A 25,420-nucleotide genomic window follows, 5' to 3' on the forward strand; every position below is an offset into this window, starting at 1 on the left:
AGTGTAGACGAACGAAGGGCTGCGTCTAGAAGGGCAGACGGGCAGAAGGCTACGTCAGAATAGGACGGTCGAGCGAAGGGCTCTGTGATGTAGGGCAGACGAGCAGAGACCTAGGTCACAATATGACGAACGAGTGGAAGGCTGCGTCCAAAAGGGCAGACGATGAGAGGGCTATGTTAAAACAAGACTGACAAGCGGAGGGCTGTGTAAAATAAGACGAACGAGGGAAGGCTGCGTCCAAAAGGGCAGACGATCAGAGGGCTATGTTAAAACAAGACTGACAAGCGGAGGGCTGCGTAAAATAAGACGAACGAGGGAGGGCTGCGTCCAAAAGGGCAGACGATCAGAGGGCTATGTTAAAACAGGACAGACGAGCGGAGGGCTGTGTAAAATGAGGAAGACGGGCGGAGGGCTGCGTCATAAAGGGCACACGAGCAGAGGGCTGCGTCGAAATTAGACGGACGGTGGGAGGGATTCGTCGAAATAAGACGGACGGTGGTAGGGATTTGTCTAAATTAGACGGACGGTGAAAGGGAGACGTCCAAATAAGACGGACGATCAGAGGGCAGCGTCATAAAAGGCAAACGAGCAGAGGGCTACGTTATAAAAGGTAGACGAGCTGGGGGCTGGGCGGAATAGGGCGGACGAGCGGAAGTCAAGGCGAAATGAGACGGACGAGCTGTGTGCTATGTCGAAATGTGACGGACGAGCTCAGGGCGGGTCGCAATAGAACGAACGAGCGGAGGGCTATGTCGGAAATGGCAAACGAACTGTGGGCTTGATGAAATAGGGCAGACGAGCGAAGGGCAGAGTAAAATGAGACGGACGGGGGGGCGTGTGAAACAAGGTGAACGCGCGAAGGGCTACATTTAAAAGGGCTTGCGAGCCGAGGGCTACGTCGAAATTAGACGGACGGCGAGGGGGAGACGTCGAAATAGGACGGACGGGCAGAAGGCTGGGTGAAATAGGGCACACGAGCGGAGGGCTGTGTAAAATAGGACTGACGAGCAGACAGCTGCATCCTCAAGGGCAGACGAGCAGAGCGCTATGTCAAAAAGAGCAGACGAGCCGAGGGCTGGGTGAAATAGGGCGGACAAGCCGAAGCTGTGCAATGCAGCGGACGCGTAGAGCGCCATGTCCAAATGGGCAGACAAGCTGAGGGCTGGGTGAAAATAGACGGACGAGCGGGGGGTTGCGTTCAGAAGAGTAGACGAGCACAGGGCTATGTCCGTGTCCGAGTCCGCAGAAAAGAGTGCAGATGCGTTGTGCTGAATGGAAGAAACGGCAGACGAAGCGGTTGCATAGATTGTAGCCAGTAGAACATGGGGAGGCCTAGCAAAAGATTCAAGCAGTGCGGACTCGAAAAAATTGGCGAAGGAGCCCAGTGCTGCTTTAATAAGAGCTTAGTCGGAGTGAGGGTGCGGAAAAACGCTTAGGCAAACGCAGTGCTGACTGGGAATAACGGCACATAAAAGCGAGGGCGCTAGTTGTAGGCTAGACGAGCAGGGGGTGGCCTTGGAAAAGGGTCAGGCTAAGCGGGGCTCGAATAAGAAGGTAATCGAGCCCATTTCTTCTCTGGAAAAGGCCAATCGAGCATAGTGTTAACTTGGATTGACAGTTAACGACGAGCAATAACAGCAGGCGACTTGGGGACAAGATAAGGCTGTCATAGTAGGGTCTTAGGAATGGGTCCGACGGAGCAAGGGCGCGGAAATGATCCCAGACGACATGCTAACTAGAAATTATGTTAAACGGAGCGGGTTCTCGGAAAAAGAGGACGGATGTGTCCAATGCAGGTTTAAAATAGAGTTAGACGAAGTTGGGTTCGGAAAAGAGAGCGGACGAAGCCATTCTGACTTGGAGAAAGAGTTAGTCGAAGCGGAGTCTCAAAAAATAGGGTGGAGCGAGCATAGTTTAAGAAGATGTGAAGATAGAGCAACGACTCGGAAGAAAAAGCGGTCAACCTCAGGACGGTCTCAGAAGTGTGTCAGACATACGAGTATAGAGATTTGTGTAAAGGGCAGATGTGCTCAGTGCTGCTTGATAGAAGAGTCAGAGTCAAACATGGACTTTCGTAGAAAGGCAAAGGAGCACAGTGTGGCCTGGTTTAGCCGTAGAAGACGTGAAGATAATATTGAAAAGACAAAAGCAACGGGCGGAACAGGTAATGCAACAGACCAAAGGTAAGCTGTGGTATAAGTGTCAATGATAAAGAGTTAGACGTAGTCGATGTTATGGGAAATATGGGAAAGGAAGGACGAGAGCGGAAAAAAAGGTAGAATAACGAGAACGGTCTCACCACCTTACGCTTATTTGACCTTTCGTCAGTTGACATTCCGTCACCTCACCCACAATTATTTGTCTTGATTCCAGTTTTAGAAGTTGAACGAGTAAATTATCACTCTTCTTTTTAATTATTTATCTAATTACCTCAATTCTAGAAAAAATTTTTCATAAGTCCACTTATCCATAACTGTTTGTGATGAACTCAGTGGTGTATGAAAATTTAAATAATTGAGGCCCGTATTGAGAACAACCAAAACAGTTAACGGAGATGATTGAAAATGTTTTTATATAAATCTGTTGATTTATATAACAAATCATCTTTATTTACACAGAGTATAACGTTTTATCGAATTATTCGAATTTCGTCTACTATTAGGCTGACTAGTTTTTAGTAAAACCTTAGTAGAAAAGAAAAAATATAAAAGACATGTAATTTCATATCTCCCAATCCGGATCGTTGCCAACGTCGTCATCATCTTCATCCATACTATCATCAGCCTCACCGTCTTCGCTGCCATCATTTTCACCATCGTTGTTCATATGATCATCTTCTCCATTTTCATCATTGCCATCAATATCAACATCATCACCATTCTCGTCCTCCTCCTCAACAACATCATCATCACCATTACCACCATCATCACCATCCAAGCATTGTTCGAAATGCCCCCCTGTTACTGAATATACAAAATAGCTCTACGTCTTATCTCATGTGTAGCTGCATGTATTTTTTCGGGTTTTAGATGCTGGGCGTGATGTTGGATTTTAATATACCTGCGTAAAATTTGTTATGAAACCAATAATTTTTCTAGCCGACAGTTATACATGTAGGTGCATGTACAGACATATACATATTTGGTTTCTAGCGCTGTACTGTGAATGCACTCTCACATGCTCTCCGAAGTATACTAATGAAGCCGTGTTGGTTTTAAAACTTCTGTAGACTAAAGTAGTACGAGTAATCAAAATACTGGCAGCATACGTAGAAATTAAAAAATTTTATATTCAAAGTAGAGTTGAAATAAAAGGGAAAGAGGAGGAGAGCGGATTTTAATTGAGATTTGAGAATCTTTGAGCGATGGAAATAAAACTCGTCAAGTATGATACAAAGTAGAGAATTTTCATAAGGCTATCTGTCCTAGAACGACTTTTATATTTTTATAAAGAATAATATAAAAGTAATTAAATTTCCTTTCAAGTCAGAGCAATATTCCCTTCAGCAAATAATTGGCATAAAGCCACGACAAAATTATCCTACACGAAATTTCAGAGCGTTAAGACTTTCATTAGGAGAAATCGCATAATACAATTTTTGGTAAGGAAGGGTAAAGCAGGCAGAATAAGTGAATAAACAGTTGTAGAAAACAAATGCTTTCTTCGAGAGAAAGCCTTTGATGTCCGTGTCACGGAAGAGACTAGAACGAATTGAGCGGCAACGCCGCTAGCCGTCTAGAGAGCGAGACGTGCAGTCACGCATATGCGCAGAGCAAAATAGGCGAGACGCTTTTACATATTTCCAACACTCCCTCACGTCGAGTCTATTTTATTAATTATCTTTGGTTCTTTCTCACATTAATGTCTAAAGTCTTCCTTATATTAGTAATCCTTCTAATATTAATATTTTAAATGAATGAAAGTGAACGAAAAGAAAATAGTTACATCTAATGATCCCTTAGATTTAAATAAAGTGAATGAAATGAAAATAGTTATATCCAATGAACTCTTAGATTTAAATGTAGTAAGTCCCTTCAGAATGATACACGTAATCATCAGTCTCGTTATCGTAATAGAAACGACGACCACGTATACTAAATAACCTATTTCGTAAAATAAGCATAAAAGCTTTCACGTGCATCATTGTTATAAGTCAATCGGTATTGAACCGTTATTATTATTGATACGCGTTCAATCAATGAATACGTATATCAGTATGTAGACATGGGAGTTCCGTGTTGCACAACTGGGTTGAGCACCGCTTGCAATCAGTGGCGGCAAGCGCCGCTGGCCCCCCCTCACTGCTCTGCGCTCGCCACCAAGCACCCGTTCTTCTAAAGCTGTGTGCTGATTGGCCGATCTTTGAAGCTAATTATCGAATTACCTAATTATTTAATCGAAAAACTAAGAACACAATTCTGAATTAATTGTTCGAGTCGAATCGAATGGAATTATTAGTTACATATGTTTTTGAATCACCGTGTATGTTTTATTAATTTGGTTCAGTATTTCATTGTTTTACTTGTTTACTTATATTATTGTTCCTTATTTACACATTCACTTTTTTTTGTTATAAAATATAATGTGTTACAAATAATGTGTTAATTATTTGCATAAAAAATTGCATAAAAAGTTGTAACTGTTTAATTTACTATTGTCTACTGTATATTGTAATTAATGGAAAATTATTCGTTACTTTTTTTTTCTTTCTTTATTTAACGTCGCTCTATTTATGCTCCATCAGTGCTAATCAGGGACGGAGGCTTGCAATGTGTTTGAGAACAAAGTACATGAAACTTTTTTTAGTGGTGCTTGTATCAATCAGCAGGCCTCTATTCGTTACTTAAATCTGATACCATTGTTACCTTCTTATCATCTATGGAAACGTGGGTGCCTGATGAACCACATCACAATTATTCAAAAAAGAAATAAGTGCAGCAAACTCCATGAAAATTAACTCGAAAAAGTCATCAAAAAAGTCCATGGGAAAATCCTTGAAAAACTCCCCAGGCAATTCGTCAGAACAATCCCCAAAAAAGTTCTGAAAAGTCCTCAAAAAAGTCGCCAAAAGTCCTCAAAAAATTCCTCAATAAAGTCTTTAAAAAAGTACTCAATAGAGTCCTCGGAAAAGTCCTTAAAACAGTCCTCAAAAAAGTCCTCGAAACAAAATTCTCAATAAAGTCCTTAAAAAAAGTCCTCAATACAGTCATGGAAAAAGTCCTCAAAAAATTTCTCCAAAAAGTCCTCAATAAAGTTTTCAGAAAAGTCTTCAAAAAAGTCCTTTTTTTTTATTATTCGACTTTAAAAGAAAAAGAACAACTCATTCAGGTGGATTAGATTTTCGGCAGGGACTGAGAAAAATAATTTATATTTCCACCGAACGAATAAAGAGATTGACTCAAAAATGTTTTTAAAACTCCAACCGATTATAGTTTGTTAAACAGTCATTAATTAATCAACAATTATATCAATGATGTTATAAAAGCTGAACAATTTTCAATTAAGCGATCTAAGATTTACATCATGCTTGAAAGAATAATTTTTTACTGTTTGGTCAGTATAGTGAAGTTCAGAATTTCTAGACGACTGAAAGACCTTTCGGAGTTTCTCTTGATGACTAAGAATACCTCTGGAGCCCTTTCGATAACTGAAAAAACCTTCGGAGTATCACTCGACAACTGGGGATACCTCCGGAGTATTTTTCGAATTTTCAGACGGTTGTTAAGACCTTCGGAGCCTTCCTCGACAACGAAAAGATTTCCGGAGTATCTCTCTAGGACACAAAAGGCCTCCGGACTATTTCTCAAGGTCTGAAAAAATCTTTGGGTTATTTTTGAAATTTCCTGACGGCTGTTAATACGTACGGAGCCTTTCTCGATAGCGAAAAGTATTCTTCGAAGACTGATAATACCTGCGAAATATCTCTCGACGACTAAGAATACCTCCGCAGTATTTTTCGAGGGCTGAAAAGCCCTCTGGAACTATTTCTCGAATTTTTAGACGATTGAGTATACCTCTAGGGCCCGTATCGACAACTAGGGATACCTCTGGAGTATTTTTCGAACCTCCCCAGAGGTTTAAAGACCTATGAAGCCTTTCTCGACAACGAAAGATCTAGCAATAATGAAAATATATATTTAAAACGTTGAGCAATAAGTTTTATTTATGATCATCGAAAATGTCTTTGAGGTAATGCTTCTAGCATTTAAAAAAAGCGACTTTCAAAATATTGCAACTTCCATCTTTCAATATAATTCCGAGTACTTATCGATCACCATTTAATTATGTTTTGCAACCAAAAATAGTAATGAAGAAGTTCAACTTGCTATAGTCTGGTTATGCAGGAGGACGTCTTCGATGAATGTGACGAGGTATTTTCAGTCGTCGAAAGGTTCAAGAAATACTGCAGCGGTTTCTTCAGTCGTCGAGAAGTACTCTCGAGGTCTTTTCTGTCGTCGAGACAGGCTCCAGAGGTATTCTCAGTCGTCGAGAAATACTCTAGGGTCTAAAAGAACAATTGCATTAGTTGTTCTTTCTCTTTTAAAGTCGAATTTATATTGAAGATGAAAAGTGTGAGGAGGATGGAGAAAAAGAGATTAAGTAATTTCTTTTCCTCCAATTAGACAATTTGTTTGAGGCGTGAGGACCTGAGGAAGGGGCTTCTTGCCCTTGTCTATAAAAGTCGAGTTTTTTCATAATGCAGGCAGATCAGTTTTTTTGGGCGTTGAAGGGCCGAGGACGGGGCTTTAAGTCCTTGCTTATAAAAGAGATCAATTACGTTTTCGGATTAATAAGCAGTACAATTCAATTCAATTTGATTAGTAGTGCAGTTGCAGTTGCAGTTTAGTTCGGTTAGTGAGTCAGTTGTACTTTTCATCAAGGGTCTTAGAGCAAGAGCAGCCTAGGCCATATTTCAAACCATTTATAAGTAAGTCAAAGATTAAATATAAATTAAAATTAAATTACTTTTACTTTTCTCTTCTTCACTTTTCTATTAGCTAAAACGCGAGTTATGATCTTTTCAGTCAACCTTTATAGTCACGAAAAGCCTTATAGAAAACCATTCCAATTATATCCTTGTTGGGTCCTTTCTTATTTTCATTCAATTTTGATGATTTCTACAATAAGCGAGATAAACATAAATGTAAAAATATTTAATTATTGAACCAGTAATTGTTTAGGGCAATGACTTGGAGTAAATTTTATACGCAGTAAACAGGCTAACACAGCGAATCGAATAGTCATTTGAGTCATAAGTTGTAAATATTTTTAATAAATTCATAATAAAATACTTTATTTTTGCAATAATAGAAAATTTAGCTGATGACAAAGACCATTTGGTTCATAAAAACTATGTACTGCTGAAAATGAATTCATGAATTTGAGATTAAAAGATGAAATAGACGAAGGTAAATTCAATTTTTTTCGTTTGTATTAGCTTATAATAATTTATTTAAAATTATAAACACATTTATTGATATTGAATAAAATAATGATAGAATGTTTCAAATTTTCTAATTCGAGAACTCATTCGAGGACTTTTTTGAGGACTTTTCTGAGAATTTTACGAAGACTAATTCGAAGCCTTTCTTACGGACTTTTTCGAGGACTAATTTGAGGACTTTTTTGAGGATTTTTTTTAGAGCTTATTTTAGAACTTATTTGAGTATTTTACAAGAACTATTTTTGAGGACTTTTTCGAAGATTCTTTTGAGAATTTGACGAGGACTAATTCGAGGACTTTTGTGAAGAAGTTGATGAGGACTTTTTTGAGGACTTTTCTGAGGACTTTTTTGAGGACTTTTATGAGGACTTTTTTGAGTATTTTTTGAGGGCTTTATTTACGATTTTATTGACGACTTTATTGTGGACTTTTTTGAGGACTTATTTCAAGATTTATTTGAGGACTAATTCGAGGACTTTTTAGAGAATTTTTTTGAGGAGTTTTCCGTGGACTTTATTGAGAACTTTTCGGTTGATTTTGTTGGTGACTTTTTGGAGAATATTACTAGGACTAATTACAGGATTAATAAATTATCCAAACACTGTAGAGTTTTTCTTATAATAAAACAAGAACATAAATTTACTAATTTAATCATTTTAATTCTAACGATATCGCAAGTTATTGCAAAATTTAGTGAGCAGGATCCTGTATCTATTTCTTGAAATTCTCTGGTCTTCTTCGACTACGTCATTTACAAACTCCAGAAGAATATAACATTTTAAGATTTCGTTTCGGATTTCATTTAATTGAATACTATAATAATTATGATAAGTGGTATGAGTGCTTATCAAGAACTCCTTCAAATATCGACGTTGGGATTGGTTCACTATTTCCCTTGACAGTTGGCGTAATCTTGATCAAATATTCTCGTTTTATCAAGGAATTCATCAGTTTGTTGACCATACGGTGGCGATTTTTCATAAACTTTGCCTTAATTTCTTCAATTCCCACCTTGAAAACATAAATTTCTAGCTTTGCGTTAATCGTATCTGAATATAGTAATAGAAATATAGTAATTTTCAGTGTAATAGGACTATAATCGTTTATGATTGGGTGAGCTTTGTTGAAGTGTATACGTATGTGCTTAAGTCTTTGTTTTAGTGTATGCGTATATGTATATTCATACGTTGGCAGCCTTTGGTTCGCAACTCGTAAACTCTCGTCTCAAAATATAGTACGATTCAAACCTCCATTTTCATCATGATATTCTGATCCTTTCATATTCTTTCTTTCTTTTACGTTTTCATTTATATTTTTGCCTCCTTTTTTCCCTTTCACTCCTACCCTTCCTTCTTTTTTTTCTTCACTATCTTCTTCCTCGTCTTTTCCCTTTTTTCTCTTTTCCATAGATTCTCCTTTCTCTATTTCATCTCCCATTACTCCTTCTTCCCCTCCATTTCCTTTGCTTTCTCCTCTTTCCATGTATTCTCTTTGTTCTTCGATTCCTTCTCCGTCTACTTCTACTTTCATCTCTTCTTCCAGTTCTTCTCCTTCGCTCTTCTTGTCTATCTCTTCTTTCTTTCCTTTTCTTTTTCCTACTTTACACCAAAAATCGAATTATTCAATTATATAAATTTAACTACACGTTTACGAACCTTGGTAACTGGATTGTGTAGTCCCATCTGTAAATACCTCGAGTCTCTCCAGATATTTCTTATTATCTATGTAAAAAATATAATATTAACATTGATTTAATCAAATAATATTAATGTACTGAAGTGGTACTTTCGAAATAACAACTACATTTTTTTCGGCGCCATTAATACATAAAAATATTTACTCCGCCCCCGAACTAGCACTTTCAGTTATTAGTGTACAAGAAATAATATTCACTTTGTAACGGGGAAAGTCACTTTAGAGTGTTTTCTATCATTTCACCATTGCTCTGCACGGGAAGGATAGACATTGGTACGATTTATATTTTCCTTTCAATTCATACGAACATTTTTCAAATAGCTTTTACGACAAATTTTATAATACAAACATTCAAATCGATTTCAAAAATTAATTGCCGAGCACAAGATATAATAGTAGAGAGGATACACATTTACAAACATTTTACTATAGACAATTGAAACTAGCTAATTTCCTAAGGCCGGTATGAACGCTATAAGAAAAGAATATAACTATAATCAGACAACTCCCTATATCAGTTAGAAGTAGTTTAGTTCTTATCGACTGCAATAATTCAAATGATTTAATAAAGTCAATGATAAATTTTGACAATTTGTTTACAGAAAGAATAAGAAACTATGAATTCGGGCAAGATAGACGTGGATATAATAAGCAAGAAAATATTCAAATTACCCAGTTCATCATTAAAAAAGCATTATAATTCAAATTATAGAGGTAGACAAAATTATAACAGACTTTGGATACGTGGTAGGCCACGTGGTTCATACAGTCGAAACTTTTATCATCGAAATTTGTCGAATGAAAACGTTTTTAATCAGATTCCCCTAAGCCATAACTATCCGACTCAAACGTACACAAGCTAGCAAGATCCATCAGTTCAATTAATGCACAGCCATTATCTTCACTAATACCCAGCACTCGTTTTCCGCCTCCAATACATAACAATACAAATTATCACACAGCCAGTAATGTTCAAACACAACAAAATAATTTAAACGCAAAATAGGCGCGTTGAGGTGCGGTCCGTCAGCGCGTCAATTTCACAATGATGTTGTTTCCGAAATACATATGGGAATAAACGATAAGGACCCGTGTGATGGAACGCCGAAAAAAACAATACTACCTTCACCGCACTTATTGTGCAAAGTAAATGAAATATCGATATGGTCGCTTATCGATACGGGGAGTCAAAACCGCGTTATTTCTGAAGAATTTTATAAGGAAATTAGTAAAATAAGAAAATGTTTAGAGCTTCCAGTAACAGGCATACAAGTTTCAGAGGCTTTAGGAAAGAAATAAACTACAATAAAAAAGCAAACACAACTGAAAATCCAATTCATCCATTTATGAATTTATCTTTTTGGTTGTTGCATTCTTAACAAGTTCAATCATATTAGGAAATAATATTCACACGTCGATAGGCTTGCTCATAAATTGCTGGCATACGAGTATACACATCAAAACGTTAAATTAATGAGAAAGTTCTACATCGATTGCTGTTGTATGGATTGGGACGAGAGCGATGAAGTCTTTGAAGGATTTCTATAGGGATTTAGTTTTTTTTAAGTAAATACTTTGTAGAATAGTATGTATTTTTAAGAACATGCAGAAGAAGATATATTTTTTATCAATAAAAAATTTTTTTCAATTGATATAAAAAAAATATTCTTTTATTTTTTTTATTAAACCATCCAAAAAAAGCGAAATTCTTCGCTGACTCTAACGATGACAGCAGCAGCAGCAGTTCATCTTTTTATAATAAATTTTGTATTTTTTATCAACAAAAAAAAATTTATACATGTAACGAAAGCTAGTTCATTAATTATTATTTAAAGATGGGCAAGTGAGACGTACTCGCTCATAGCAATTAAGTCGGGAAGGGGGAAGAGGCAAAGAAATGAAATGGTCAATAACTTTATACACACAAAACACATTCGCATTTTAACAAATATAATTTCTATTAATTCAAGGTCACATTACACTTAAATTTCGCAATTACCGCACATTAACAAACCGCAACGACGTTCTTAACACCTATTACAAAACAGAAAAAATTAACTAACTAATCGCGTCTACAAATCTATAGAAAACACAACACGCTTCGCCCGGCAGATGATCGCCTTGACCACGAACCGACTTAAGCTATTTAGCTAAAAGAGAAAGTCGACCGGCGAGGGATCGCCTGGACGATTTCTCTTTGCGCGATTTTACTCACCTAATATTACGCACAGTGCCGTCGATGAAAAGAGAGAGAGAAAAAGAGAGATTAATTTGAAAACTTGACCTTTAGTTCTGGAGCGGGAGTCCTGGCTGCGCCCTGCACACGGTGTAGTAGGGCGTTGCTGGGCAATTTCTGCCGGCTTCCTAGGCAGCGTCCCGAATAGTTGCTGGACCAAGTCGACTTCTCTTGGTTTCTCCTCAGCCCTTTGTCCTCGGATGAACTTCTGTCACCGCTGGTCGTCCACCGTCTTGCTCCGATCGACTCGGAAAACCTTCTGAGTCTGCCCTCGACTTACTACCGTCTCTGTCGCTCGTTTTTCCTCGCGATCTACAGCTTCTTCCGTCGTTCTTTTCTCTCCCCACTTGACCTATTTATTAGGCGGCGCGCGATAATTGGTTCTAAACGCGCGCCTGCCTAATCTTGCGTAGGGCACGCACGCCCCCAACTATTTCTCTCTCTCTCTAACATCTCTATACTCTCTGTCGCCAGCGTAGCCGCTGCGGGCCTGCTCGGCCCCGCTCGGCAATCTCCGTCAACTAAAACAGAGACCATGCATTAGACGCTTTCTTAAATCCGCCTAACGCTGGTCACCGTGCCTTACCGAGAGAGATGGGACTTGGGAAAATTCCGACGAGAACAAGCGTAACGCTTGTATAGTGTTGGAGAGGGGGGGGGAGTGCGTTGAACGCACGGATAGTAAGTAGAGCAGGGGGAGGGGTTGAACGCACGCCATCAGATTAACTTAGTAGGGGAGGGGGGAGTGCGTAGAACGCTCCGCTATAACTTAGTAGGAGGGGGGAGGTGAGTCGACAATGCACGGTCCGCTTAGTAAGGGGGAGGGGGGGGGGGGGTGAGGTGAGGTGACAGTGCTGAGTTGAACATGCACACACCTCAACTCACACACTTCAACTCAGTGAGCTGATACCCTTCTGAGTTGAGGCCCCTCTAGTTTACCTACTATCCGCTAAATTCTTTTCTGTTTCTTTTTTTACAATATCAATTTCTTTTTTATTGTAACATCAATTTACAAAATGCTTATGAATTCCACTGCATTTTGATCGTTTAATTACATATCCATATTTTGCAATCAGTACTTTCCCTGCATTGTCTTCATAAATTTTAATAGGTACATCGATTTTTATCTTAAAATCATTTATCATACCATTTATAAATTTTATTTCGCTAACTGCTTCTGATAAAGTTACATATTCTGCAGACGTAGACGACTTGGTCAAGCTGCTCTGTTTTTTTGTTTTTCAATAAATTACGTTTTCCAAAAAATCTAATCACAAAAGCAATTGTTGATTTTCTATCTTGTGTATCGCCTGCCCAATCAGCATCTACATAGCAATCCAATATTTCTGCTTTAAAATTTCTTTTAAATGTCAGATTCAAATCTTTGGTTAAATATAAATATTTTAATACCCTCAATGCATATTTATAATATGTATCATCACAACAGTTTTATTACCTACTTAAATAGTTTACGCTATAACTTATATGATCAAGAGGTACAAGAGTACAAGTACTTATGTAAAGTACTGAACCTATTAAACTTCGATATTTTATATTACTGGATGCTAATTGTGCGGGTTCAGTATTCAAGTTTTGTTCCATCAGTGTATTATACAATTTATTATCAATTATTCTATAATATTTTGCTAAAGAATCAATGTGATCGCTTTGGTTTAACGTCATTGTTTCACTTTCATAATTGTAATCAATGTTAATTCCAAGATATGTTTTTATTTTACCCAAATCTTTCATTGAGAATTACTGTTGTACTTTATTTAAGTCCAGAGTAAATATACATTAATAATAATTAATAATATACAATTACATTACATTACATGTAATCCAGCAGAGGAATTTCTTCCTGTACGCTGATCTGGCATGTTTAATAAACTAATACTAATACTTAAAACTAATTAATAATTTGTATAAAAATATTCGTGATTTGTTGTTCTAATCCCATGTTCTATTTAGCATCTGTCTGGCTGTAGTGAAATATCCTGTTGTTGCATTCTTGGTTCTTCTGTAGATGACACGTTCTAAGCTTGTTAATCTTGCTGGACATGTTAGTCCTATTGCGCAAGTTTCTCTATAGTGTGGAAAAATTTCTTTGTGTTGTCTGTTCGAGACACATTTGCAAGTTGAGGTGAACACTATGTCATCGACAACTACAATGTCTAGGTGTTGTGGTTGATATTCTAGAGGTGATGCTGAGTTCTTGAAAATTTGTGCTCCTTGAATACCTCTGTCAAAATCTAACAGGGCTTTATTGTTGCCTAGATAGTTTATGTCTCCATAGGTCATTCTGATACAATTTGGTTGTTCTATCAGTTTTCCAGGGGCTGGCATCGGTTTTCTTGACAGTGCTCTATAGTTATTTTCATTTGCCATCTCATCAATGGCATCGAAAACTGTTTCTATGGACATTTTGTTATTACTGTTTATGTTATGTTCTTCGAGTGTGGACTTAGTGAATTTTATTCTGTTAATTTGTGTAGCTGTCGTTGTTTTCGTATTATTCAAGAGGCTGTTAGCTAGCTTTGTGATCCTGTTGATTTCTTGTGTTGATCCTTTCAGCATTTTTTCATAGTTATACTGAGTGATTCTTTTGTGTGATCTTTTATGAGATAAATTGCAATTGTTATTTGCACAAATAAATGTTCTAATATCTAGTATTAATTTGTTGTGGTCTACTGCATCCTCATGGACTTCCGATGTCGGATACAGAGTACCATAGAGATCAATTAATTGTTTTATATTTTTGCAGTATAATCTATTTGCCATATTGGGTTTCCTTTGATCCATTTTTTAAGTTTGTTTTTCCTAGTTGTCGTGTTGCTAATTGTTTTCAAGTCATTTGGTAGTTTATTGTATAACATAATTGCTCTTACATAACTGTTTTTTATGCTGATAGTTAGTGTTCTTTTTGGGTGTTGGATTGAGGCGAATCTTGTTTTTCTTTCTTTTCCAATATATTTGTCCTTAAAAGTATCGTAGTGGAATAATAGAGATTCCAATGAAAAGCATAGATCTAAGTTAAGTAGGTATTCATGTGTCACAAATTGGTTTTTATAGATTATTTTTAGTAGTTTGTTTTGCAAGTTTTGTATTACTTTAATTCGACCTGTGTACGCTCCTCCCCAAGCTATAATTCCATAGGTCATTATGCTGTGAAAGAGTGCGTAGTAGATCATTTTTAATGTACTAGTATTCATTATTTTTGATAGCTTATATAGGACAAATGTTAGATATTTTGTTTTTTGGTATAGGATTTGTAGATGTAAATCCCATTTCATATTACTGTCAAAAGTAACTTCAAGATATTTTGTGTTTTCAACTCGGTGTATTGAATGTCCTAGGATTTCAATTTTCAGGTTTTTTGGCGTACTGTCATGATAATTTCCAAATTCCATGTACGTTGTCTTGTCTATATTCAAAGATAGTTTATTAAGAGCAAGCCAAATTCCCACTATTTTTAGATAACTGTTCATATTAGTTTCAGCTTCTTTCCAATTCTTACCTTTTGCTATGATTGCTGTATCATCTGCAAAAGATAGTATGGATTTTTCTGGTAGTATCGTTAGTAGATCATTTATGTATAGTAGGAAAAGTAGCGGACCTAGTATAGTTCCTTGTGGAACACCCATTTTTACTATTTGTTTATCGCTACTTGCATTATTTACCTTCACACATTGTTTTCTATTTGTTAGATAGCTTTTGATAAGGTTATAGGCACTACCCCTAATACCATAGTTGTATAATTTTTGTAACAGTATCTTGTGGTCAACTGTGTCGAAGGCTTTGGCTAGATCCAGAAAAGTTATTGCTATAGGTTTACTTGCATCTAATTGTTCATAAATGTTGTTTGAAATATAATTTAGTGCATGTTTTGTGCTTCTGTTTTTTCGAAAGCCAAATTGATTTGTGGAAAGCAAATTACAGTTGTCAATGAAAGATTGAATTCTTCTATGTATTATTTTTTCAAAGATTTTAGCTATGTTGGAGATTAGAGAAATAGGTCTGTAGTTATTTGCTAAATGTTTTTCTTTTGATTTGTGGATTGGTATAATATCCGCTTCTTTTAAAGCATCAGGCCAAGTTTCATTAATAATGCACTTATTTATAGCAAGTGCAAGTGGTTCAGATACGTAGTGGATTAATGATTTTAATAATAATTAATTAATTCCATCAACTCCTCCTTTTTTGTTTTTTAGTCTGCCAATTATTTTCTTTACTTCTTGTTCATTTGTAAAATTTAAAAATATTGTTTTCGGGTTTATTTTTGGGAGGATGAGCGTTGCATTTTGCGGTTGTATTATATTATTGCTAAGTTCCGTTCCGATTTCACAAAAAAATGTGTTCATTTTGTTTGCAATTTCTTCTGGATTGGTGATTCTATTATTTTTCTCCGTGATGTAATCAATAGTTTTGTTATTCTGAGTATTTCTCCCTAGTTTGTTGTTGACAACTGACCATAATTTCTTAGGATCATGTTGCACCCTTTCTATGATTTTTTTATCGTAATTTTCTTTTGCTATTGTAATTATCTTATCTAAAATTTTGATAAAATTTTTATAGTTATTTTTTTTTTTGTTGTATCGTGAGGATTATATTTCCATTCAATATATAGGTTTTCTTTAGTTTTACATGAATTTATTATGCCTTTGGTGATCCATTTTTTTCTTGGCTTCAAGCTATTAATAGTTTTGTTTGTGACATTTTTCTTTTCTGCCTGTTTAAGGCAATATTGTATTTTCATGATTAAGTTATTGATAGATTGATTTGTATCATTAGTTTCACTATTTTCATTCCAGTTTATAGTTTGAGCTATATGTTGAAGTTTTCGGTAATTAATTTGTTTTTTATTATGTGAGTGATTTATGCTTTTTGTTTGGTTCTGCAACGCCATTATTAGTGGATATTGGTCATTGAACGGGGTGTTGACGTTGAAAGTTTTGTATGCGTTATTTTCCATTTTTATAAAAAAATTATCTATGCATGTTCCACTGTTGTTGTTGCCCAGCGAAGGTCTGGTAATCGTATTAAATCCTGGTTGGTGTCCTTTTTCCATTAACATTTGCAAGAATTCTTGATCCCAAGGATCTTGGCTTAAAATGTCGCAGTTGAAATCGCCTATTAGTATTGAATTTTTTTTCTTTATGTGTTGAGTTATGTATGTTTTGATCGATTGTATGAATTGTGGTTTGTGTAGGTCATGTGATCTGTATATAGCTGCTAACAGTATAGTTTTTTCATTTTCTAACTGTATTGTAGTTTGTAAATTTTTAAAATTTTGTATTTGAATTATTTCTGTTGATTCAATTATGTCGTCTCTGATATAGGTCACCACGCCATCAGCCTTATTAATACTACTGTTGTTATAGTACATACTGTATCCTTCAATATTGAAGACTAGGAAATGTTGTAAATTACATGTTTCAGTACATATTATAACACTTGGTTTTTTTTGTAGGTTGTTTATAAATGTTAGAAGTTTGGTGTAATTCGCATTCAAACTTCTGATATTAACACAGATAATAATTTCCTTTTCTGTTATTATGTGCTCATTTAATTCATCAGTGTTATTAATAATAATTTCGTTGCTAATATTTTCATCGATGGGATGCATTTTTATTTGTATTTCGTATTATTGTTACCATGTAAGTTGAGCGAGGATATGGAGGCTAATGACGCTAATGATGCGCCGCTTGATAGAGCAGGACGCGCGTTAATTGTTGGTTTTTCTGCAGCCGGGTGTTCTATTTTTCCGAAGTAGCGTTGGTGCGTTGGCATTATCGGGTAGTCTGTCATTTCAATGTATTTGTTTATTTTTGCTTTTAAAATTTCACAAGATTGGCTATCAATTGCACTGTGTTTAGTATCAAATTTAGTTTTGTATTTAGTATTGTGGTATGTGCAATTAGGACATGTTTGTGTTTTATTGTTGCATTGACTACCAGTGTGATTACCGCCGCATTTGTAACACGTGGCTTCATTTTTACATCTGCTCCCACTATGTCCAAACCTAGCACAGTTATAACAAGGGCTTGTATTTATAATGTCATAGACTTTGCAGTTTTGGCAACCAACAAAAAGTCTGCTTTTATTATCTCTAATGTGTTTGTACAAATTAGCTGATACCTCCATTATAACTGTCATAGTTTGCAATTTCTCATTTGTGTATGTGTGTATTACTTTACCTTTGTCATCATAATTGTGGAAATTTCTTTGGTTTATATCTGACTCAATGTCTCGCATATTTTGAGTGAAAGATTTGCTGATGCCAGTAACTTTAACTGTTGGTTTCCTAATTTGCTCTTTTTCAATTTTAGCAAACGTGTGTATTTTTTTGTGTAATGTTTTTTCTATAGTGTTAATACTCTCTTCATTCATGCAGTTAATTATGACAGTATCGTTATTTACTGTTTTAATTTTTTTTGTTTGTATTGTTTTATCTTTGATAAGATAATGAGCTACGGTATTTTCTAAATTAGTGGTATCATTTTTATTAGTTCGTTTGATAATAAGTCTTGGTACCTTTTTTGGCTTAGGCTTTGGTAAACTCAATGTTTCTGCATATGAATTTTTAAATATGTTATTTGGTTTATTTTTCTTTTCTTTTGCTAATAACTCATTCCTATTTTGCTTTTCTTTGATGAGTAATTCATTTAGTAATTCATTTTTTTCCTTTGTTTCTTTGTAGAGTTCTTTCAATAAGTTATTTTCAGCTTTTAGTTGTTGTATTTCATCTAATTCACTTACTTGTGTTAAATCCATATGTTCATCGTTTTCATTCATTATTTGTTTCTCATGCACGAGCTCATTTAGTATTTCTTGTTTTATTTCCTCTCTGCTTACAAGTTTGAATTGTGTTATGAAAGCACTATCTTGTTCACTTAAGTCCCCATATGGCAAGTTTGATGTTGGTGCAAAATTTGGATGCTCCTGGCATATTATGAATGAGCTGTTTATTAGTTTGATTGCATTTCCTGCATTGATTTTTGCTACTATTTCACTCGTATGATAGAAATTTTCACATACTAAACACACAACTGCTCCTACTTTTGTATTTGGATGACACTTGAAATGCTTATGTAGCGATGATACGTCAGGCGGTTGTACTTCCGCACCGCTTGACGGCGACATCGCGACTAATTTTTATATTATTTATTTTTTTAATATTTTTTTCGCAAATTAATAAATCATCTACAAATAAAATAATATAAATTTTCTCACCATTTTTGTCTTCAAAAATATATAAACAATAATTGTTGTTAATACTACCAAGTGTTAATACTTTCTCATCACATTCGATAAACTCATTATTATTACTACTCAATTTTATCTCTTTTTCAAATTTTAGACTATTTACTTTCTTTGGATTAACTTTTTCAATTTTCTTATTTAATTCATTTTCAGACTCATCTTCTTCATGAAAATCTACTAAAATTTCTTCCTTCTTAATAATGTCAATATGCGTTGCTACTGTTACTCTACCTTTATACAACACTCTATAACCCACGTTTTCGTATCCTACTAAAATTCCAAAATCAGATTTTCTATCCCATTTACTATCTCTCTTTGATTCAGGTGTTCTCGTGAAAACTTTACTACCGTACAATTTTAAATTCTTAATATTTGGTCTTTTTCCAAAAAATATTTCATAAGAAATTTTATTTTCAATTGTATTTGTTATAGTACGATTTTTCAAAAACATGCTGTTAAAATTACCTCGAGCCAATATCGAATATTTAAATTTGCTTCTGCAAGTAAGCATCGCGCCGAATCTATAATATTTCTGTTATACCGTTCTGCTGTGCCATTTAATTCATGTACATAATGAGGACACTGTCCATAATAATGCCTTTCTTTCTCATCAAATTAAAAAAGTCATTATTTATATATTTTTTTCCATTATCACACCTTATTTTTTTTTAATTTTCTTTCCTCTGAAATTTTCGACTTTATTTATATAATCTAAAAAATATGTGTAAACTTAGTCTTTGAATTTAATTGTATAAACAATAGAACATTTATTATAGTCGTTTGTGAAGGTAATAGAATATATAGATCCATCATAACCTGTGTTTTTATGTGGTCATATATTATATATCAAATTATATATTATATATCAAATTTATATCATTATTGCGCATATTGCATATGATAAACAATTTATAACCCTCTTGATCAAATTATCCAGATCTTTCCCTCCACATTTTGTATTTTACATATATGTCATTACAATTATTGGAATTGGCGGTCACGCGACAAGTTTAACATGTAGAAGTAAGTTGTCATGCATTGCTATCTGTGGAAGCCCATATTATTTAAACTCATTTGAAAATGTGTAACAGTACTGTTCGCGCCGTTTGTGCTTCGAAAATTTTCTTTACTATGAGATATTTATTATATTACTATTTAAAGAAATATATCACTATTTAAAGAAATATGCATATGCGACAAAGCAGAGAGAGAGAGAGAGAGAGGGGAGAAAGCAAGAAGCCAATTTAAGAGAGAGATAAGGTACGCAACGGTACTTACAAATCGCTGCCTCGAAGAAAATGGTTCGCAGCAGGCGCTCAACGACAAAAAGAAAAGGGCCTTTAAAGAGGCAGGCGCGGTGGCAGAAGGCCGTCACACGCACACGAACACTCTCACACTCTTTCTTTATCTTTTGACTCTCCGAGCTCTCCTCTCCTGGATATCGTCGTCAATTTCGTCGCCGAAAGCTTCAGTATCTAAAACAAAGAGGGTTCGGATCGCTAGCCGGCGCATGTATGTTCGCGTCGAATCACCCGAACAATGCGTTAGAGACTGTTTCTCACGCCCTCCCCACTCACTTGCCTAATCGGCGGCACGCGGCACCGCCAAGCGTGGCCAGTGTCGCGCGCTTAGCTGCACTATAGTTGCACTATAGCAGCACTCTTTCCCTCTCTCTCTCTCTCTCTTTCTCTCTCTCTCTCTTTCTCTCTCTCTCTCTCTTTCTCTCTCTCTCTCTCTCTCCCTCTCTCTCTCTGGTAAGCGCCGCACGCACTTTACATCGGCTCCAGGTTTTTATAGTTTTACTAATATAATTTTGTTGCACCTCTGCGAGCAACTTGTTCCAGGTGATGTGTAGTCCAAGGGGCAGCTAGGCTTGAGATAGTTAGTGCATAATTTGCCCTGGAATTACACATTACCTCAATCTATAGTTGTCACATAACCTGTTCCATCTTAATCTGAATGTACGTGAGACTTCAGCAGCCACTGGTATCATCTGGCATCATTTCGCACTACATAGATTTCTCCTGCACATCGGATTCCTGCAACATCGGCTACTAAAGAACACATTGTCATCGCCTACGCACCGCTTTAGTGAGAGAGAAACATCAAAAATTTAATTTAATAATTATCGCCCCGTTATCCGGCTGTGCCCTTAATCAATTTCTCCTGTATCCGTCATCGTTGCCTCTTCGATTGAGTGATTTGTTTTGTTGTTTCTGTTAGCCATCTGCCAATTTATTATTAAGCGACCTATTTTAAGTACTCATAATTCCGAGCGCCATTTATGTTCAGTTCCTCCGCTAATTAATATTCCCGCTAATTTTTCCAATTTTCCCGCGAAATTCGAAATATCTTGCATTTCATGTAACTGCGGGTAGGAGTCACGAAACTCGTTTACTCTTGTTCGCGCCAAATTTTCTATGTATCACATTAATACTATCTTGACCATTTCGACTACGTTAATTCGCTCTTTCCTCTCCAGTTTATTTACTTGTTGAGTTTAACGTAGTTCGACTCCCTCTTAATCCTCTAAACCTTAAACCCGTAATCCCTTACGATTTCTTAATGTCAATTAGAGACTGTGCTAAGTGTTACCTTCCATTACGACGACTCGACAGATCTCTTTTGTGCGGCTCTTGCAATTCGCTTTACCACCTTAACTGTATATCCCCAAATTCTAGGCCGATATCCAAAACTACTGAATTTATATGTTGTGCTGATTCGTCACCATCCAACCAATTACCGATCGCCAATACAGCCGCGCTATTCGCCACGCCTACCGGACACTCTCCATCTATACTCGTCCGGGCCAAGAAACGCCTAGCCTCGCCTACTCAGCCGTTATTGTCGTCGGTAACCAAACACCACTGTATTGCGCCTCTTCATTCGTCACCTGAGTCCTCTGTTCCTGCAACCAACGTTTTCGCTGCGAATCAGTACCACCTTCAATCGTCGTCGCACTCAATCTCACATCAAGGCGTAGATCGCTCTACTACCATGGCGGATGCACCTGAGTGGTTCAAACAAGAGGCCCAACTAAATGCCGACAGACATCAAGAGATGCGCGATTTGTGGTCCCAGTTGCGCATGGAGCACCAGGTCAGGGATGCTCTCTTTGCAGTCACAGATGAGCCGGAACTTCTCGTCCACGGTTTTCCCTCTGACTATCAAGGCACACTCTTCCAAGCAGCAACTTCACTGCTTGTTACGCTCGGTTTTGGCGGGATACACAATCTGCCGCAAATCATACATACGCGTGATTGGAGCCATTCTTCTGTCACTTCCCAAAGCTCTTTATCACTTCCCGGCGCTGCTCGTCGGTCTACTCGCTCATTCGCTTTTCTTGTGGACTCTCCATCAATCAGGGATAGGATTCTGCGTTTCTCGCCGAAGTTAAAGGAGCACACCGCTCAGTCCATCTTTGGTACCGGTGGACCGACGAGAGTCTACGTTCGCCCCATATGGCCGAAGCCGGTCTTCGAACTTCTCACAAAGGCGAGAAAGGTTAGTGCTGAGCTTGGTTATGCCTGGCCAGTGGTCCGTAATCTGAGAGTGTTCTGCAGGCAGACTCAGCGCTCCGAGCTGATCCCCATTTTAACTGAGGCTGACTTACGCGGGCTCGTGCCTCTCCAACGCGTGACACCGTCTGCCGTGAGGCCACCCACTCAGCATACTCATACTCACAGACGATTGTCCCCCTTACCCTCTTCGCCCCATCAAATTAATACCAACCAAATCTGACATACACTGAAATTCAACAATTTAGCTGAGTCAAACTTATCTTTCACTGCTGCGCACGTCAATATTAATGGATTAAATGTACCCTCTCATTTCTCTCTTCTTGAGGCTGAAGTCCTGACCGTCCCTTACGACCTAATAGCTATTTCTGAAACCAAACTCAACGAATTTGTATCAGATGCTCACCTTGCTCTTCCGGATTACAATTTTGTACGACATGATCGTGTGGGCAAGGAGGGTGGAGGTGTTGGTTTTTATGCGCGGAACCCATTGATGATCAAAATACTAGCCGAGTCTGATCCCGTCTATGATAATACTCCTGAATTTATAATTGCCGACATTCAACAGAATCGATGTAACAGGCTACTTTTTGCCGTAGTTTATCGTCGTCCCTCAGCCTCCATCCCCACTTTCTTCTTTGACTCCATCTCTACTTTTCTTCCTTATTACAACGATATCCTAATCACAGGTGAATTCAACTGTGATCTCACCTCTGATCTTCCACATGTTCGTGCTTTTCGTGATCACCTGGACTCTCTTGCCTTAAGGGTTGTTTCTACTGTACCTACACATCATCCTATCTCAACCACTGGGGAAATCACACACACAACCCTTGATTTATTTATCACCAACTACTCAACTAACATCTTACAGTTTTCTCAATCTAATTCACCCTTTGTTCCTTATCATGACTTAATCGCTGTCTCAATCTCAGCTACATACATCAAAAATACCATGAAAACTTTTTCCTCCCGTCCTCTCCAACACATTGATCCCTCAGCCCTTAATTTGATAATCGACACTAATCTCTCAGTTTTCTCCTCCGGACCTTTACCGGGCCTCTCACACTCACTTGATCAGCTTGAATCTATCTTTACTCTCAATGTACTTGCTGCATTTAATCAGCTTGCCCCACCTCGCAAGATCACTATCCCATCCATGAAAAAGCCCTGGGTCTCTGGGGAGCTACGATCCAAGATGCGCACACGTGATCATCTTTTCCTTCGCTACAAAAAGACAGGTTCTATTGAAGTACTTTCCCAATACCGGTTACTTCGTAATCAAATCTCAAAATCCCTAGACACTGCAAAGAATTCCTTCATTCATGACACCATCCACAATGCAAAGTCTATCACACACAAATGGGGAGCCCTCCGGGACATGGGTGTAGCTTCCAACCCTCTTCCTTCTCCACTACTCCTCTTTTCCCCTGACATTCTGAACGTTTACTACGTTTCAGTTGCCTCTCGTCACCCTGCTCTAACTAAACAAGCTTTCGATGACATAATTAATGCTCCTATATTCGAACCGATTCCCGCTCATTTTCCACAATCCTTCACCTTCTCTACTGTCTCCCAGCGTGAAGTTGAGTTCGAGGTCTTTGCCCTTCGCTCCAAAGGCAAAGGAAACGATGGCCTCTCCTCCCGAATGCTAAAACTTGGTCTTAGTTCTCTAGCTCCCTTTCTCACATTTATAGTAAACCAATCCATCCTCACTTCAGTCTTTCCCTCAGCCTGGAAACGCACTATCATCTGCCCTCTCTCAAAAACTAAATCACCCCAGTCTCCCTCTGATACACGGCCGGTATCTCAGCTTTGCGAGTCCTCTAAGGTCCTGGAGCGCTTACTTCACAAGCAACTCTTGAACTATCTGGAGGCCAGCAATTTCTTTGACCCAAGACAGGCTGGATTTCGCAGGGGGCACTCAACTGAGACCGCTCTGATTGGTCTGTTGGAGGATGTTAGACGTGCTGTTGAGATGCGTCAGCTCACGATCCTTGTCTTGTTTGATTTCTCCAAAGCGTTTGACAGTATTCCCCATGACCTGCTTGTCCGGAAGCTGCGGGCCTGTAACCTGGCTGACTCAGCTCTTCGCTGGTTTTTTAGCTATCTGTCGGGTCGGTCGCAGGCTGTGGTTGATCGGGCGGGCTCATTGTCTGACTGGCTGCGTGTCTGTTCAGGAGTGCCCCAGGGCAGCGTTCTTGGACCTCTTCTATTTTCCATTTTCATTAATGATCTTCCCAAGGTACTGCATTTCTGTCAGCATATGATATATGCTGACGACACTCAAATTTATCATTATTATTATTCCAGCCCTCACCAAAGTTCAACTTGAAGCCCAGGCAGTCGCGGACTGGGCTACCTCAAATGGTCTGCAACTAAATGTTTCCAAGACCCGTGTCATTGTTATCGGCAGTGAGCTTTACTTATCCTCCTTACATCTTGACTCCCTCCCCCAAATCTCCATCAATATTATCATCATTCCATTTTCCTCATCCGTAAAAAGCCTTGGACTCACGATATCCTCATCATTACATTGGAAAACTCACATCAACAATACGCTCAAAAAGATCTACAGGAATCTAAATTCACTTAAGTTTTACAGGAAGTCCCTTTCGATTTCCACCCGATCCTACCTAATCAAATCCCTCATCTTCCCTCACTTCACTTATGCTTCTATTGCTTTCCACAACCTGGATAAAACCAGGCGGCTTGCTCTACAAGTTGCTCACAATGCTTGCGTCCGTTTTGCTACTGGTTACATCCCTTTCATCCCATCTTCTGACATTGAATCCCACGTCACCTTTCATAGACTACGTCTTGGATGGCTCTCCCTTGAATCTCACAGAAATATTTCACTAGTCCTTCTTGCATACAAAACAGTTTGTCTTTCTCATCCCTCATACCTTACTACCTATTTCCAGTCTCCAAACTGTCTTTGTTTAAAACGTTCCTCTCGTAATCCACCTTCAGCTTTCTCATATCCAGCTCCACGTACTTCGCCTTGGAACCTCTCTTTTACAGTTCGTTCCATGTACCTGCTAAATCAACTATCCATAACTGACTTTAACATTTCTAGATATAAGGAACTTAAGTCATGGCTGTTCTCCCTCTTTACGGTCCTGGAACATCAGCACTTCATCCAGAGGGTCACGTCCGAATCTTTAACAAATCTCTCATCCCTTCGAAAATTACCCACAGTATCCCTTCCTTTCAACGTCTCAGCCTTCACTGACAGTCCAAATTACCTGCAGACACCTGGTT

The 25,420-nt window shown here is 37.7% G+C and overlaps 1 protein-coding gene across 1 annotated transcript; it reads right to left on the reverse strand.

The window, feature by feature from the left end:
- Positions 1 to 2,721: 2,721 nt before the first annotated feature.
- LOC131675458 (coiled-coil domain-containing protein 1-like) lies at positions 2,722 to 19,089 on the reverse strand. The gene is made up of 2 exons (XM_058954443.1): positions 18,609 to 19,089; positions 2,722 to 2,963 (listed from the first exon to the last, which is right to left on the reverse strand). The coding sequence occupies exons 1-2, from the start codon at positions 19,087 to 19,089 to the stop codon at positions 2,722 to 2,724; spliced, it is 723 nt and encodes a 240-aa protein (XP_058810426.1).
- Between the last annotated feature and the right edge of the window lie 6,331 nt (positions 19,090 to 25,420).

Source organism: Phymastichus coffea, unplaced genomic scaffold (assembly GCF_024137745.1).
Source record: "Phymastichus coffea isolate CEN01 unplaced genomic scaffold, Cenicafe_Pcof_1.1 PCOF00022, whole genome shotgun sequence".
Taxonomy (NCBI): Eukaryota; Metazoa; Arthropoda; class Insecta; order Hymenoptera; family Eulophidae; genus Phymastichus; species Phymastichus coffea.